This window comes from Octopus sinensis, linkage group LG4 (assembly GCF_006345805.1).
Source record: "Octopus sinensis linkage group LG4, ASM634580v1, whole genome shotgun sequence".
In the NCBI taxonomy this organism is placed as follows: domain Eukaryota; kingdom Metazoa; phylum Mollusca; class Cephalopoda; order Octopoda; family Octopodidae; genus Octopus; species Octopus sinensis.
Window position 1 is genome coordinate 66448661 of NC_043000.1, and position 19363 is coordinate 66468023.

Below are 19363 nucleotides of genomic sequence, written 5' to 3' on the forward strand. Positions count from 1 at the left end.
GCAATAAAATTTTGAAAGGAATTGTTTCTCTTACAAAAAAAATGAGAAAGAAAAAAAAAAAATTGTCAGAATTTGTGTGCATGTCACAAAAGACTTTTGGAAGAAAAAAAAAACAAACTCATAAAAATTTCAGTTGTTTTATTTTATATTTTAAATAACTTCAAACAAATTTAACTTTAAAATCCAAGCTAAAAATAACAACTTAAATTACAATAAATTTATTTAATATAAAAAAAAGTAAAACAAAATATTTTAATCTTTCTTCAAAGAATAAGATACTAATCCGGTTTTAGACTAGCATAATACTGTTACAACTACAAAAAGTTCCATCATAATATCACATTTTTATCATTAAACACATAATACATAATAGTTTGCCATAATCACCAAATGCAAGACAAAATATTTTTGTTCCTTTAACCCTTTAGCATTCAGATTACAGCTGACTCTGTCAAATTTAATACTTATTTATTCATATTGTTTTGAATTAATCATCCATTATCTTGTAGCTTTGAGATTTCAACGATGTGATCATTTATTTTTAGAATGACACTGTAGGGTAGATGTGAGAGGTTGGATTTGACTAGTTTAAACATAAAACAAGGAGAACATTTGTGCTCGATATAGCCAGTTTAAATGCTAAAGGGTTAACTTGTGTCTAAATAATCTCATAACTAATTGGTGGAGAATTCCTTACAGTAAAGATATTTCATTTTGATGAGATTCTAATCAAATTGGAAAATGCTTTTATTTTAATAAATAGCTTTAAATAAATATGTAACAAAGTAAAAATAAAAGTATAAACTGAAAGGAGCAAATTGTAATTAATATTTTCATAATACAAACATACATCATTGGCTTTTATCTCATATCTGAGGATTTAGTTTCTTTTTTGTTGAACACTTCCTTTATGGTGATGATGTTGGTGACTAAGTAGACCAATTCTTGAATACAAGAGTCAATGACATTGATCTCATGGAAATGCTGGTGAAGGACAAGATGGATTTTTGTCAAGCATGACTTTTGATTTCTGTCATTTGATTTCTCCCTTTTCTTTTATGGTGGCTTTGAAGTTTTTGGTTCCAATGATAATGGAACACTATCACTTGGTATGGTCTCAGGCTTGTATTTCAAACCATTTAGGCTCAAGTACAGAGGCATTCAGTGTTGTTTTGAGTTGGTCTATGTATATTTGAAGAGTAAGTCTTGGTAGGGGAACCTTGACCTTTCCATTCTTGTTACATCGAAGATGGTGTTTCATGATCAGCAATTTGATGGTTTGACTGTTGGTTCTTTCCAGGACTTTGTTGTTGGTCACATAGTGTTCCCATTTGATGTTCAAGATTGAATGAAGCTTTTGGTGGTGAAAGCATTCTAATTTTTGAATGTCGCAATGATAGAGATATAGTTCAGGTTTTGCAGCCATATAGCAAGGTTGAAATGACAACAGCATTATATATATATATAGATAGATAGATATAGATATGTTGTATGTATGTAATATAAATAACTACTTTTTACCAGTTTTCTAATGGTTTTTCTCTCTAAATGTGATCCTGCCAGTGGCAGAGCTTTAGGAGGGGCAGCCTGCCCCAAGCAAGACTCTTATGGGTCTGCTGTATAGGCTTGGAGGCCCATGTGTGTGTGTATTAAACTCAATGATTGCCCTAGTTAGCACACACTATCTTCGTGATGTGATCCTTTAAGTAAAATTCTTAAGTGGAAATCATTTTTTATTGAAAATTGAAAAAAAAACTTTAAAAACTCTAAACTATATCCAACTTTTGATGATGATTATTATTATTGTTATAGGAAAGGTGGCAAGCTGGCAGAATCATTAGCATCTTGAACATTAAGAGTTAGAACAATTACCACAAGGCATTTTGCCCAACAGTCTAACGATTCTCCCAATTCACCACCCTTAACATAATAATAATGGTTTCAAATTTTGGTACAAGGCCAGCAATTCTAAGGGATAAGTTGATTACACCGACTCCAGTGTTCAACTGGTACATATTTTATCAACCCCAAAAGGAGGAAAGTCAAAGTCAACCTCAGTAGAATTTGAACCTCGAATGTAAACAGCCAGAAGATAAGCACTAACCATTTTCTCTGACTCACTGATGATTTTAATAGCTTGTAGCCTTCCTTGTGATAATAATGGCACAAGGCTAGCAAATCAATCCCAGGACTTAACTGGTACTTGTTTTATCAACCTTGAAAGGATGAAAGGCAAAGATACACTTAGCAAGATTTGAGCTCAAAACATAAAGAGCTGGAAGAAATGTTGCTAAGCACTTTGTCCAACATGCTAATAGTTCTGTCAGCTTGTTGCCTTAATAATAATAATAATAATAATAATAATTCCTTCTACAAAAGGCACAAGGCCTAAAATTTTAGAGGAGAAGACAAGTTGATTACTTTGACCCCAGTGTTTCTCTAGTACTTAATTTATCGACACCAAAAAGATAAAAGGCAAAGTCAACTTCGGTGGAATTTGAACTCAGAATATAAAAACAGATGAAATACTGCAAAGCATTTCGTCCTGTGTGCTAATGATTCTGCCTGCTCACCACCCTAATAATAATAATGGTTTCAAATTTTACCACAAGGGCAGCAATTTTGTGGGAGGGGATGAGTCGATTATATGGACCCCAGTTTTCAACTGGTACTTATTTTTATCGACCCCAAAAAGATGAAAGGCAAAGTCAACCTCAGTGAAATTTGAACTCAGAATGGAGTGACAGGTGAAATACCGCTAAGCATTTTGTTCAGTGTGCTAACAATTCTGCCAGGTCGCCACCCTAATAATAATAATAATTTCTAACAACAAAGTGTGTAGGAGGAGGACAATACAGGCTTTTTGAGTATTAGTACATGACTAGTATATATTTTGAGTAAAAATATGAGGAATCAAAATACTCAAAACATAGAAGGACGAAACTAAATATGAGGCTTAGGAAATCTATGTAAAAGCCACCTGCAGTGAAACATCATGCTAGTTGTATTGATGTTTAGCCTCAGGTAAATTCTGATAGAGCAGATCTATAATTATTCCAGCTATGACCATCTGGAAGCATAATGAACCCAAGATCATATCATTTGATGTGTCCTTTTCTGAAACAATAAGATATGACTTGAAGGAGATTTGGTTGAAATTTCTAACTAAAGGAAAGTAAAGATAACTGCTGTAATAATTTGGTTAAGGAATAAAAAAAAAATGAAATAATTATTTTGAATTAGAACTATTAAAACTAAATTATGTATTTTGTATTCCATAAATTTAGTTTCCATTCATTAAATAGAATTTGAAGTTTTATGCTATTTTCTAACAAAGGAAATAAAATGTATTTAGATATCTAACTTAAAATATTTAAATCACTTACCAAGTTTTCCTATTTTACTAATCACAATATGCAGAACAAAAGCGATTATGATATCACATGTCATGTAAACATACTGGCAAATGGTTGTGATTCATGAGGTAATGCCAACCGACGTGGATAGAAAGTATGGTCAACTGAATAGCGAAGTAAGTTGGTCAAATTAGACATGTATAAATCAGCAAAACGAGAGAGCCGCCGAGAAAAATATGTAGGATTGTGATGAGTACGGAACACGCTTCCAAAATGTGGGTTGAAAATCTCTTTGGCATATGCCCTATGGTAAAATAGAAAAATAAAAATATTAGTTTAATTATATGAAAACTGAATCACAAAATCCAAATTCTGTGTTTGTTTACAATTTTTTATAATTTTCATATATATCAACCTGTCTCTTAATCTTTTACTTGCTTTAATGACTGGACTGCAGTCACCTTGAAGGGTTTAATCGAACAAATCAGACCCCAGTACTTGTTTTTTAAGCCTGGTACTTATTCTGCTGAACTGTAAAATTATGGGGATGTAACCAAACCAACACTGGTTGTCAAGCAGTGGTGGAGTACAAGCACAAATAGAAAGATACATGCACAAAGATATATACATATATATATATATATATATATACACACACACACAAACATCTCTCTCTCATATATATATACATGGTCCTTGTTCTGGTGGCACATAAAAAGCACCATTCGAATGTGGCCGATGCCAGCCCTCTCTGGCCCCTGTGCCGGGGGCACGTAAAAAAAGCACCCACTACACTCTTGGGGTTGTTAGCGTTAGAAAGGGCATCCAGCTGTAGAAACCTTGCCAGATCAGATTGGAGCCTGGTGCAGCTTCCTGGCTTCCCAGACCCCAGTCGAATTGTCCAACCCATGCCAGCATGGAAAATGGACCTTAAACGATGATGATGATATATATATATATATAAATAATTCAATTAGGCAGCTGTTTAGCAATGTATCACCAAAAATGAAAACTATAATTGTCATTAAGAGGTGTTAGAACATCTACAATGCTAGAAATAAAACCTATAGTGTTCTGATGTTGCAGTCAATGCACATAATTGTATACATACATACAGCGACCGTAAACAGATGAAAGTGGCAGTTCAGATACCCCTGTATCGTTGATGGTTTTGTCAGTAAATCATAAATTTGAAAGAGAAACACACTCTAAGCTATAGAGCAGTAGAGGAATTACATAAACATAGTTATGGCCAACATCTACTAAATCAACTCACAAAACTTTGGTTAGTCCAGGACGATAGTAGAAAACACTTGTCCAAGGTGCTACAGTGGAAATGAACAAAAGCCCACATGGTTGGGAAGAAAATTGCTTACAACATATATATAATGTCAAGTAGAGATGATCATGAATTCACAAACCAAATGAAAAAAAAAATCTTTGGAACTAAAATCCTTTCATTAATGTCACTAATGAGCTTGAGAAATTCACGGCCATCTCACCATCTTACTATTACACTATATACAGGCATTTTCTTTGGATCAATTTAGAGTTTTGTTTTTAAAGAGTGAGGTTCATGACCACAAACATTTCTGATACGTAACTTAGAAACAAAAATCTGGCATCATCATCATCGTTTAATGTCCATTGTCCATGCTGGCATGGGTTTGATGGTTTGACCAGAACTGGCAAGCTGGGGAGCTGCACCAGACTCCAGTTTGATTTTCATGGTTTCTATGGCTGGATGCCTGTCCTAACATCATACACTTTGCACCCTTTTACTCTAAGAATATGCTTTCAGAATACTTTCTCTTTTGCTTATAAGTTACCTTTGTAAAAAAAAAAAAAAAAAAAAACATCTCTTGCCCATTATGTTCCTGTTAAGTCTTCATCTGTTCCTCACCTCCACTCTCACCCTCATGTCTATCACAATATTTTCTCCTATTCACTGCACTGTGCCTTCTGCGTTTTAAGGGATAGTGTTGGATTTGTCCATATTCAATTCACCTCCTTATTATCACCCTTTATCATACTACTTCTATCTCAACACACCTATTAATCAGATGTATTTGTATTTAATATCCACTGCTCTCACCCTTCTTTACTGGTAACTATCACACTCTGTACCTTATGTCACTCATTACTGACATATCTCTATCTCTCTCTCTCTCTTACCACTTCTGCTGCTATCTATTTCTCACTTTATCTGTTACACCTCCAACTCATCATTCTCTTCCTCTCACTTTCCATTCATATTACTCTGTTTTCCACCACCCTATCTTCTTCCAGTCTCTACCTCTTCCTCCATCACATGCCACTCATGCTGTATTTCTATTCACTTTCCTTAGAAACAGCTATGTCTCTCTTCCATTACTTACTCCCTTACCACTCTCTATTATCTTTTCCTTTTTCTCATTGTATTTATACTCACTCACTAACTTCTTTCCCCCTATTGGTCATGTTTGCATTGAACAAGTGAAGACAACATAGAACAGAGGGGACAGCAATCTTTCTGAAGCTGGTACTATGAAAAAATGTACTCAATACACTCTGTAAAATGGTTAGTAAATAAATGGTGACAACATTGCACCAAGAGGACTCTTTTCTAGTCTTGTCAAAGATATGACAACTTCCCTAGTGTTGGTGCCATGCTAAAATGCATCCAGTACATTCTGGCTGACATCAAAAAGGGCCTCAAGCCTTAGTATTCAATGCCAAAAATAGAACACCTGATTGAGATGCAGATAGTTTCTCCAAATAAAAACTGACTAGACCTTGACTTGTCCAGGCCCATGCCAACATGAAAAGTAGATATAAAATGATGATGATGGTGATGATGATTGAAAAGTGTTATTGTTGAATGCAAACTTAAAAGTTTTAGCATTGACCTTACCTCACTAAGTCTCTTTCATGAAGCCATTCTTTTAGAATTTCTGTGTCTTCAAGAGCAGTAGTATCCTGAAAATAACAACAAATGATAACTTCATACAGATGCGTGTTTCTCTTTTTAGTTTCAGTTTGAAATTTCTATGTAATTTCTATATATATGTTACATTATCAATGTACTATGGTGCCTGAGTATAAACACAGATTAAATCAATACTAAATTTACTGAACTTGCAATAGGTACTAAAATCTAAATTTTCAAAATAAATCATCAAAAAACATATATTTCTGAAGAATCTCCTTTAGCATTATGTAAATGAACCAACCTGGCAATATTCTATCATTTGCTGCAGAACCATGCCCCACCTGACCGCTACTTTGTAGTCTGTGGCATTGATTTTATCTATTTCATTCTGAGAAGTGAAAGTAAGAAACAAAAAATAAGTACATTTCATGTTTAGCAAACTTAAATATAATGATAAACATTTACAATAAATAACAGGAATTTGAATATGGGGGAAGATTATTTGGGATAAAAAAAAAAGCATCTAGTACACTGTGAAGCAGTTGGCATTAGGAAAGGCATTTAGCTGTAGAAATCATGCCAAACATATATTGGAAATTTTCTCAGCCCTCTGGCTTGTCAGTTCATCTCAAATCATCCAACCCATGCCAGTATGGAAAAAGGTATTTTAAATGAGGATGGTGATGATGATGATGATGATTGTGGTGGTGGTGGTGGTGATAATGATGGTGGTGGTGATGATGATGATGCTTGGAAAGAGTTTGATTTAGACATTAGTATGTATAATGGTCAATGGAGAAAAAAACTTTTTAGCATTGTTGTTGTAATGATTATGTCTTCCCAGGACAACTTCTATTGAACACTCCTACAGTACAGAGTTAATTGACCAAACAATTAAGCATGATCCATAGATCTGTCAAGGTATGGAATTAACTATCCACATTGATTGCTAGCTGTCAGGACACTGCATCCTTCAAAAATTCCATGCTTCCTAAAATTCATTAACACAATTCCTCACATGTCTATGCATCCATTTCTCTTTATTGCTCTTTTACTGTTCAATTTTCTGTCTTTTTGTGTTCTATTTTGTATACTGTGCATGCACATCTGGTATTTATTGCTGTCTTTCTTTGTCTTACTGTTGCTTTCTGTGCCCTCTTTTACTCTTTTCCAATGAGTTGTGGTGCACCTGAGTACTACATACCAAAAGCTCATTATTATTATTATTATTATTATTATTGAGTGAGAGAGCAGTGCATGCCATCAAAGTGACACTGGGGTAAAATATACGAAGCCCAGTGTATCCATCATGACTACCCGTCTGATAAGGGTACACTAGGCACAAGCATCACAACCATATGTATGCGACATGGTGATCTTATATCAAGATAAACAGGACATGACCTTGCAGGTGGGGGCCCAGTTAGAATTTTTTCTGCTGGTCGAGTAACCCATCCCGCTCAAAAAGGTCCCTGAATAAGGGTTGTTTAAGGATGTTGAATGAAACACCCATGTTTCCAGAGGTAAATTATTCAAACCCCAAAGAATCCCTCTCAACATATGGCTATGATGCTCCCCCACTACTTCTGCTCATGATCAGAGATGCACATATCGTCAGCCACTAAGGGACATGCTCAACTGGTTATGGTCAAACAAGTGACAAGTAAGTCTGTGGTATTGAGCAGAATATTTGCTGTATTATCACCACCACCACCACCACCACCACCACCATACTGTAATAGTCTGGACATGCTGTATTCTCTCCATTGTCCAGTGTGTTTCTGTTGTATTGTTGTTTAGCCCATTGCCAGCTCTGATCATTCAGAATTATGATCAAAGCATCCCAGCCAAGGTCATCCCTTCTTATTTTCAAAACAAAGGATCCAAGACTACACTATCTAATGTGTCCTGCCTTTCTTAAGATGATAGGGCTTGATTTGAAAGATTTAGCTGCTGTGTTTAGGTGGAGAAACCACATACACTCCCTCAATGACTTGTCTCTATACTTGTTATTGCTGTTTAGCCCCAGATCAGCTTGAGCAGACCAGTAATCAAAAACATTTCAGCCATAACCACCCAGTTTTATTTTTTATTTCAGGCATAGTATATCTAGGACCATATTAATCAATGTGCTCTTTTTTTTTTTTTTTGAGCTGGTGATATGTAATATGTAGGATATTTGGCTGCTATTTTTATGAAGGACATGTTATCTCTTTGAAGGGCTTTTGGCAGTCAAGCAACCATATAGAAGTTTCCTCATATGCCTGCAGATTCTGGTGCTGGCTCTGGCAAAGGCAGGCAAAGTGGAGTTAGTTAGAACATAACTATTGCTATTCATCCCAGCAAAATGTTTATGGTTAACGATGCTGCAGTTATTACATGAGCTGTTTGTTTTTATGCTTTTATGTTTGGGCTGAGTGGAAACGATTAAGTTTTATAAGTAAGTTTTTAAACTGATTTAATTTCCAAAAACCTAAAATGTTTTAGGTTAGTTTGTAAGTAACAATAACATAAAGTCAACAACAAGTACTAATGTATGCAGTAGTCAAACCCAGATTTAGACTTAGTGAGCTCAGTCCATGAGTTGAAAAATGGTAAAAGATATATGCCTTTAAAAATATTTTGAGACCCCTGTGGATTGTGAGGTCCAAAACTTTAGACCTAGTGAGCTCGGTCCCCTAGTTGGAAAATGGTAATGGATATATCCCTTTTAAATATTTTGAAACCCCTGTGGATTATGAGGTCCTAAACTGTAACTTATTTAGTTTGTGTCTAGATCTGGCACTAATAGTAATAAATTTTCTGCATAGGTTGGAAAATCATAAATATAAGTCAGTTTTAGTTAATAATTACATGAAGTTAAAACCAAGAATTAATGCATGTAGTAGTAAGCATTCTATATAGTTTGTAAAAGATAACAATCTTTGCGATTTGATTGGAGTTGCCCTTACTTATTTTTTAGGTTTTTAGGTCATGCTATAAGCAGTTAATTACTCAGAATAAGTAACAATTAGTATTCTTTTTATATACTTCCAGTCTCTAAATAAAGTAATATTAATTAAAGAAGACTACAGTATTTACCGCATTTCTTGGCATCAAGGACGCTCTGACCATAAAGATTTTGGCTTGAGCATTTGGAAAACAAATAAACAAAAAAATCAGGGTTTTAATGCTTTTACATACTTCACCAAGATATTTTGTTAATGGTTTAGTCACCTGTTGATGACTTATCCTTAATGTTTTTTTCTTTTACTTTTAAAATACAGACACACAAGCTTAGCATAGTCAACTCTCTTCTGGTGACAAAATGACTTATGAAAAATGTAGTCTTCATTCTTTAGAATGTACAGTAAATCATTAAATTTTCTCAACATATTTTGGGGAGGAAACAACATACTCAATGGTGAGAAATAGGACTTGTGCATATTGAGAAAAAATTAATTCAAAACATCAGGGTCAAAATAGTTGGAAGAAGCTTTATAATCAAGTGTAATTAAAAATAAGAGGATAAAATATATTATTGATTTTTAAGTACAAAAGGTGTAGTCATATTACATTTGAAATTGCATTATATCTGATTAAATACTGTAGGTGTAAAAATAACAGTAAAATACAAGTTTAATTATGTGGGGTGTCAAAGTGCCAACCACAATCATCATCACCATTGCTGGAATTGTTTTTATACTTTCCCGGTATTTATGATTCTGTTGTACAGTATATGACCATTCATCTAGATCCATTGTTATGTTCTCTTGGAGGAAGGAGAAAATGTTCAGATCTGACCTGACAATTTTCCTGCTTGCTTTCTCAATCTTCCTTCAATAGTAAACATAACAAGCCAATGAGGAAGTAGCTATGTGGTCACTAGAACTGCTAGATATAGTAGCAAAATCTCTCATAAATCACTATCTACCATCTTAAAGAGTAGAAATATTGACTGAAATGCTAGATACATTGTGTCTGAGAATAAACAAGGATGGTCATGGCTAGAATGCTTTTAGTTATAACTAAGTTTGTTCAGGGCTCACCTGGATTTAAACAATAATAACAACAACTGTAAATATTCAGCACTAACAATCAGTGTTCCCTCTAAGCTCTGCTATTGTACATGAGCACCCACATGTTTGACAACTACTGCACAATAGAAAAAATGTGCACACACAAGTTTTTCAAAATGAAATAGGAATATTGCATGATAATTACTGACATGGATGTAGACATACTTAGCAAAGAAAGACAACACTTGTATACAAGCAAATTTCTAGTAAAATTTCCTGACATATTTTAGGGAGGAAATAATGTCCTCAATGCTAAGAAATAAAGTACTCATGTATAATGAAAGAGTTTTAATAAAAAAAAAACATCTGTATCAAAATTGTTGGGAGTAATTTTATAAATGAGTGTAAAAGGAAAAACGATAAGAGGATAAAATATTTTACTGATTTTTAGATAGAAAAAGTGTGAGTTGCTTTACACATCCATAGCAACAAAATTAGAGGAAACATATTTCATCACCCATTTGTATCATATGTTAATATCAGTATATTAAACAAGAAAAAAATCTTTTAATATAAAATACAATTTCACATCACCAAATCATAACATTTGAATATTGAGTCCATGTTAAAGTAGATGGTTTGTATCTCTTATTTTTTTATGTCTGCTTTGGTTAATTATGGGCTGAAATATTGTCTCTTGCAATTTGTTACTGTATGCAAATGTGAATGCAGGCATTGTAATGCATTTTCCCACCTTTCGTAGAAAGGACTTCAATAAAATTTTGCATTTTGCGCTTATAGACAAAAAAAAGTATATCAATTTCTCCTGTAAAATTAAAGACAATGCTTTTACTATCCAATCATTCTCTCAGCTCATATGTGCCCTACTTTTCATACAAGTTGATATTACACACACAATAGCCAAAATGAAAGATAGAATTTTATTTTAAATTGGATGTGTTGGATAATTTTAAGCACATTCAAAATTTAATTTTGAAATGAAAAGTACCAAAGGATCAGAGAACTTTCTGTTTATAAGTGGCTCTACCAGTGTTGGCAGTGTTGGAGTCTCTGTCAGTCTTAAAGATGAACTTTTGGTGGTTCAAATAACTGAATTGTTTCTTGTGAAAATAAAGGGTAAGTGGCTGAGTATTCCACAGACATGTGTGCTTGTAAACAATTCTCAAGCTGAATGTGGCAAGGATGGACCTTAGAATTACAGGTACAACCCAGAGAAAGAACTGACCCCAGTACTTGACTGGTACTTTGTTTATTGACTCACAAAGCATCAAAGAGAAAGTTGACCTCCACAAGATTGGCACTTAGAGCACAGTGTAAAGAGCTGAATAAATACCACAAAACACTCCAACCAGCACTAATGATTCTGCTACCTTGTCTCAATATCTTCAATCATAAATATACTTGGAGAAACAAATAAAAGTGCTGAAAAATTAGCAAAGTTGTTTTTAAGAAATAACATCAATTCAAAATATTTAGACAGAAAGCATTATCTGTTATATTCCCTTTGTATTTCCTAAGTCTGACCCCGTAATCATGACAAGAAATGAATAATATATTGCCAATGAATGTTTGCCAACAGACATGTTCTATTAGTTGGGAATCGAAGTGGTGAGAAAGGATCTTCAGACATTGGGTTTCACAGAGGGATTTACAAGGGATACAGACTACTGATGGATTGCTGAGCTTGAGAAGACACATCAAGCTAAATAAAACCGCAGATGTCTTGCATACAGGCATGTCATTTACGTCCTTCTTCAGCTGAGCAATCCTAATCTTGTGGCCTCATGAGTGCTGGTACTATGTAAAAGCACCCATGCTGGTGCTGCATAAAAGCACCAAGTACATTCTGTAAAGTGGTTGGCATTAGGAAAAGCATCCAGCAGTAGAAACCACGTCAAAACAGACATGGAGTCCAGGCAGCTCTTCAGCTGGCCAGCTCATCAAACCAGCCAACCCATACCAGCATAGAAAACAGATGTTAAATGATGATCATGATGGATGATTATCTATATTGGTTAAAACTCTTTAGAACAATTGAAGACAAAGAGATGTTAAATTTCATGTATTAGGATGCATGAAAAGTTTTTAAAAAACTTCTTTAAGGGCTTATCCTACATCTGTGAAAATTGAATTTCCAGTGGGCTCTGTGGAGCAAACCTATCCACCAGTTTAAACAAGCAAAAAGATGATATCTGGCAATACTTCTGTTGGACATGTGCCACAGAGAACACAGAATGAACTCTGTTAAGGCACCTTAGTGTAAGGTAGTAATCTTAAACCAGGCAACAGGTTATAGTTTAACACAAAATTGGCAACAAATAAGGGTCTACTGGATCATCATCATCATTTAACATCCATCTTCCATGTTGGCATGGGTTAGATGGTTTGACAGAAGCTGGCAAGCTGGAGTGCTGCACCAGGCTTTATTGCACATAGCATTGAGAATATATCAGAATCACAAATTTTGAAAACTGTAACAGAATAGTATTGTATATGCTGATAAAATGGTTTGCAATAAACAAATAAGTACCAGTTAGTAAGTTCTGAAGCTGATTAAACCATCTGTTTGTACTTTCCCACACCCTATCAAACGAATGATTTTATCTGCTCTAGTGTGCAGAATAAATATAAACTAATCACAGTAATGCAGATATGTAAACATCTGAAATAATAATTCCAAATTTATTAAACAATCAGAGATGAACCCATAATGAGATTAGTCAGTTCTTTACCTGATGTTTAAATGGATATGAAAATAATTTTATAGTTTAATGTAATTTTAAATAAATATTTGATACATTTTAAGATATAATTCCAATAATAGCTCTATCACCAATTTCAATAAAATCAATTAAAGTCTTAGTTTAAGACGCTGAGTAATTGCATTTACCACATACCTCAAGTTCAGGAATGATAGCTCCAGTTCTCCAGCCATGCCTCAGGGCAACATCCTATAATAAGAAAAATAATCAATAAATAAATTTCTATATCAAGGAATTATTTCCACATGTAGGCATCCCCTGCATTACAGAAGTGGTGCATTTACAAACATTTTGCTGTAATATGAATTATGTAATGCAAAATGTATTTTCCCATTTAGCATGAAAAAGATTGTGTACTATAATACTCTATATGACAGCAAGATTTTCAGGAGCTTCTATAATGTGGGGGAGGCCAATTACAAAATACTAGGTAACATAAACATGCTAAGGTAAAGTTAAATATTGATTTTATGAAGGTGCTTGAATTTCCACTTCTGTGACCAAAAGCTTGAATGGGGAGAGGCATAGTCAGAAGTTTGCTTTGCATCTAGGTATATTACTCTCTATAGTTCAAACCAAACCTTGTAAGTAACAGTGGGTAGGACAGAAACTGTACAAGGCATTAGATGAACTTGTAGCGGGATATGTAACAAAAGATATTGTTGAGGTAGCAGATGAAATAGACATGTGGATGACATCAAAGTAAAACAATGGGAAAGCATTGATTGTGGTTTAAATAATTTATCTAATTGACACTTGCATTTATGTGTTGTATCCACCAGAAAATCTGCTACATGACATTACCAACTTGCTTCGAGTTGGTAAAGTAAAAAATAAACAGGGGAAATATTGTGTCAATGTGATGAGGTAGGACTGGGCATGTTTTGTGTCTGCATGTGCGTTGGTCATTCAGTTGTGTCTGTTTCTGTTCTGTGACTGCTACTGTATTGGGTCATTCATACTGAATATGTGGTTCTGTGTTGGCTGCTTGAATGGTGCAAGTTAACTGTTGGCTGTCTATTTTGACCATTTGCTTGTTGATGGCTATCGTGTGTCTGACTGGTCATGACAGCTAGAAGGACAGACATACTATAGGAGTAATTTCTACCTATGTAAGTTGCTTCCTGTCCACTTGAACTTTAAATGACACAGCTCAGGTCAGAGGTCGAAGAGAAATCCATCCATCACTTTTTGACAAGACAAAGAAATTACTTTCGTGCCTGTTTGGCCAGTAGTGGATCAGACAAGTGATAAACCTTAGATTCGGTTTCAAATCTCAGCTCGGAAAAAGGAAGTGTTAGTTTTTACAAACTGGTTAAAAAGATAACATTAGTAATAGAGGCAGTATCAATACTGAGACGTAATATTTATCCCCACTTAAACATTGATGTTCTGTTAGCTTGTTCTAACAGAACATTCACATTTAATAGGATGAATTATCACTGCAAGTGTTTGTTCTTGGGTAGTAAGCTTAAACCATCACCCAGTTTAACATTACCATCTAACTCTCGAGTCCTTTAGTACTGTTCACTCTGTTGTAAGCATTCTGACCAAACTTCTGGTTTCTTCGCTGCTTTGTCGCACCAGTCTTGGGGACTTTGTAAAAAGTTTCATGGCTGTTGCCATTCCTTTAGTGACAATAAACAATAATATTCTTTTTCCTTTTTTTTTTTGAAGTTTTAAAACTAGAGTTAAATACCAATTTTTCTTATTAGGGAGAAAATAACAATTAAAAATGAAAAACCTAAATAAAATTCTCATTGAGTACACCATTGTTTATATCAAATATAAGTTTAATATAACTTTTCTTACATTTGTGAGTGTAAAGAAAGACAGTGAACAGATGCCCAGGCATTATGGGGCCCAAACTGGGATGTTTGGTGAAACTAATTTAGATTATTTCCATTTAATTAGGAATCATGGAGTAAAACTACAAGAAGGAAAGTTAAGATAAAGTTATTGTTTCTCCCTTAGGAACTATGATCAAAGATGTTGCAGCCATGATCATTTTCAAATGTTTTTCAGCTATGACTACATTATTTGATGTCTCTTAAGCAGCCACACAGCAGCTCCCGTCTTTGTATATCGAATAAAGTGTTTTGTACAAGTTTCTTGTTTAAAAAGAAAAGAATTCAGTTTAGTTGATAGAAGGAAGTAAAAGAAAAAGACTGACTTACTGCTAGGTCACTGTAAACATGATCACCAAAATAAAACACCTTTGAACCAAACCATCCTGTCATCTGTCGCAAAAGTGAAAAATTGCCCTAGAAATAAAAATATGATTGAAAGTTAAACATTACATTTCTACATAGAATTTCAAAAATATTTTGTTACTGAAATTTCTTACTAAATTAGAATTACTTAAGTAATAATAATGGAAGAATTGTATTTTTTTTTCACTCATTATGTAAAACAAGTTAAACATTTCTTCCCTAACTTCTCACTTAACAAATAACAGACTAGAAATTTGTGTGAGTTGCAGTTGTTTAGATGTTGATAGTGGTTTGCTGTTGCAGTATCCATACAGTTTCAGACACATTTGTCTCTATAGACCTAATTCCATCTAAAATACTCATTCATTCATATTATCCTCACCATATACAATTTTCTTACCATTTATCTTCTCATGAGGAAACCCAATGGCTTCTCAGTTATTTCTTAAATTGTTATCTACAATACAATTCCACATTGCTTACTTTATGACACTTCAGTTTCTTCACAGGATTTACTTGGAGGTAGCTTGTAGTAAGTTATTAACTATATGAGTTTCCCAACATATTTCTCTCTGTTCATATATGTATCTTAAAGTGTAATGGCAAGGCTATCCACACTAAGCTATTTTTCACTATCTTCCAAGGATACACATTTTATTAATCCTATTTCTGGATGATATATCTATATTACAGAAACAGTGAGGTAACCTGTCAACAGATTATTCATTATAATTCTCAAAACTACTCTAAATGCACTACATATCTACTTCTTCAGTATGGTCAGCATGCTTCACATAAACTCTTCTATGTTCTTATATCACTCCTACTTTTCCACTTCTCTTTCTATTTTTACCAACATAACTACTGATTTGTTATTTAGTTTAAAGTCAGCATTGATATCACATTAAACCCATCTTGTTTTGGGGAAATAGTTTACCCAGACTGTGTATTTTTTTAAAGATAGCAGGGTGTGTTTTGAAGGTTGCTATTCTAGCAAGTTGAGTAACCAAATACAGACTTCCTTGTTTGAGCTTCTGCGATTGAAGTATATTAAACCATAGTAGAAGACTTAGAGTGTCATAGAAATTTAGATACTTGCAAGGAAGTTGGAGAATGTAATTTGTGTCAGGATGTGCTTGGTAATACTAAAACATTATCACTGATAAGGGAAAGGCATTGAATGTTCAGATGAAGGGAATGATATTCACAGGACCAATGCAATATAATACAATTCTTTACCACACAACCACAAAACTTATAATTAGATGTAATAGAAAAAGTAATTAGCTCTTTTAGAATCTTGAAATTAACAAGGCTTGTCACTAGCCTCAGAATTTAAAAAGTCAATGATAGATGAATTCTCACAGGAACAGAACATTTATGATGTTATTTTTCTGGAATGGACCTGAAACCTAATCTCCAGCTCAGAAAATGACATCAAGACTGTAAGATGTAACCTCATGATTCAGCACCTAGCTGTTTGATATCTTTAGTTATTTTGTCTTTCCTTAATAAATTACAACTGAATTCAATATGATACAATATAAAGAGGTATAATAAGTCCATGAAGGTGCATAGCACAGTGGGTTTGGGTGTTGGTGTTGGACTCATGATTGTTAATTCATGAGTTCAATTCTTGGAATGTTCTTGAGCAAAGCACTTCATTTTGTGTTGCTCCAGTTCATTTAACTGGGGGTTGGAGTGTGACTTGAACCCTGCAATAGACAGGTGTCTCATTTGGGGGTTGGGTGAGGGCAGTCTTGTACTCACAATTACTTAAACACTTTGTAAACTATGATAAGCTCCAGCCAAAAGGGTTTGTAGGTTCAAGACTGACTAACTTAATAGGAAAACCACATCTTCCTCCTTGCCCATTATTTGAGCACATCAAGGAGGAAGATGGTGAAAAACAAGACGCTGGCTGCATGTAAGGATTTTATTTGATTAAAAATATAAATTAAAGAGAGATAATTTAAGAATACAGAGCAGCAAATTAAGACCAGCATTTTTAATTGGAGACAATATTAAGTTTTAGCAATAAATTATTATTTTTTTTATAGTACTGGTTTTTATGTGAGTTCAACTTCCACCGAGGTCAACTTTGCCTTTCATCCTTTTGGGGTTGATAAATTAAGTGCCAGTTGCATACTGAGGTCAATCTAATCAACTGGCCCCTTCCCCAAAAATTTCGGTCTTCGTGCCTAGAGTAGAAAAGAATACTGGTTTTTATGAATCTCAGACACATAACTTCAATATTTCAATCAAGTAAATATTTAATAAAAAAAAATTCATGATAAAATCCTTCAAAATATTTCCTCAAATTTGTAGCTTACCTGTTGATACACCCTTCCTTTGTCAAGTCTATGCACACGGTCCCAAGACTGTGTCCCAGTGTGAGCATCATATATACGGAAAGGTCTACAAAGAAAAAAAAGTATTTGCTTGAATGGAAAATAAACCAATAAGCAAATGTATATCTTTTAACTAGTAAAGAGTAATATATATTATGTCTAGTAGTTAAATGGTGATGCATATAAAGATGATGGTTTACATTTAGAGTTGGATCAACAACTCATTAATACAACATTCATTCTCTCAAGACCATGTAGATAGCAAGTAATTATTTACTTTGCATTTCTAAGACTGAATCATGCTGTGGACAACTTAGAAGTAAATACTTGAAGTGGTGAGTAGTAATTAAATTTGAAGGTGACAGTGCCACATAAAAAGCACCTTGTACACTTAGTAAAGTGGTGGGTGTTAGTAAGGGCATTGAGCCATAGAAACCAAGCCAAAACAGGCTATGGTATCTGGTTTGGCTCCTGGCCTTGCCTGTTACTGTCAAGCCATACAACCCATCCCAGCATGGAATATGGACATTAAATGTTGATGATGATGATGATGATAATGATGATATAATTACAACCCTAATGAAAAGTCGTTGATATCAGGTGCAAGGGAAAGAGCTCATTAAATTTCAATTAGCTAAAAATTCTGAAGACATTTTGAGCTTTATTAGACCTCCTCTGCAATGCACAATTTGCTCAAGGGCTGCCAACATCTCAGAACAGATACAATTTTTTAATATAAAGAACATTTGCAATGTGGCAAATTAAAATAATAATCTCATAAAATCAACGAAACAGATTAGGGCTGGTGACAGGAAGGACATCTGGCCATAGAAAATCTGCCTCAAGAAATTCTGTCTGATCCATGCAAGCATGGAAAAGTAAATGTTAAATGATGATAATGTTGACATGAAATGTATTTGATCAGAAGAAATATACAATAAGATAAAAGATTCTGTAGAAGGGATTAAATATAACATTAACGAGTTAGAGTACTGAACAAATAGAAAGTAATTTTGTAATTCAAACTGTTATAGAGATAATAGTAACAATGAGACACCCCTCCCATATGACAAGGAATTAACAAACTCATGAGCATTAAACAAACTCACAAGGAGTTACAAAACTCACAAAGCTGTTTGTGTGAATTTTACAGTATAAAAATTTGTAAATTATGGAAGAATTGTTGGCCGGTTTGTTTGAGTTGCAAAAACAGCAACAACAACAATTGCAAGAACAACAACAATTACTATTACAGCAATAAATGCTGCAATTAATGAATAGTAAGTTGTTAAGAAGTGCTGAAAAAATGTTCTCGCCAGATTATGCTGCAAACTCAATAACAGAGTTTAAATATGAATCAGACGAAGGAGTTAGCTTCAAGGTAAACTATAGAAGACATGAACAGATCTTCAATAAAGAGGGCAAATATGAGGAAGATGACATGAAATCGCATCTAATCCTGAGAAAACTGGCAGATGAAGAACATGAATGTTACAGTAATTACGTACTCCTAAAAAAACCTTCTGACGTAAACTTTAAAAATACAATACTGAGTAAATTTTTTTTAAATACAATATTGAGTAAAATTTTAAAAAATACAATATTGTTTAAAATTTTAAAAAACACAATATTGTGTAAAATTTTAAAAAATACAATATTGTGTAAAATTTTTTAAAATACATTACTGTGCAAAAAGTTTTAGTGAGAAAAGCTTGCTGTTCAATACACTTTGGAAATGTTTGAACCTAGAA

General features: G+C 33.9%; 1 protein-coding gene across 1 annotated transcript in view; it reads right to left on the bottom strand.

Moving 5' to 3' along the window:
* Positions 1 to 2872: 2872 nt before the first annotated feature.
* Positions 2873 to 19363, bottom strand: part of LOC115210731 (5'-nucleotidase domain-containing protein 3) — a 57443-nt gene continuing 40952 nt past the window's right edge. Inside the window, exons 11-16 of the mRNA XM_029779440.2 lie at positions 17595 to 17679; positions 15226 to 15312; positions 13184 to 13237; positions 6569 to 6655; positions 6250 to 6314; positions 2873 to 3660 (exon numbers count right to left, since the gene is read on the bottom strand). Coding sequence (XP_029635300.1) covers positions 3447 to 3660; positions 6250 to 6314; positions 6569 to 6655; positions 13184 to 13237; positions 15226 to 15312; positions 17595 to 17679 — 592 coding nt within the window. The 3' untranslated portion in view covers positions 2873 to 3446. The remainder of the gene's footprint in view (positions 3661 to 6249; positions 6315 to 6568; positions 6656 to 13183; positions 13238 to 15225; positions 15313 to 17594; positions 17680 to 19363) is intronic.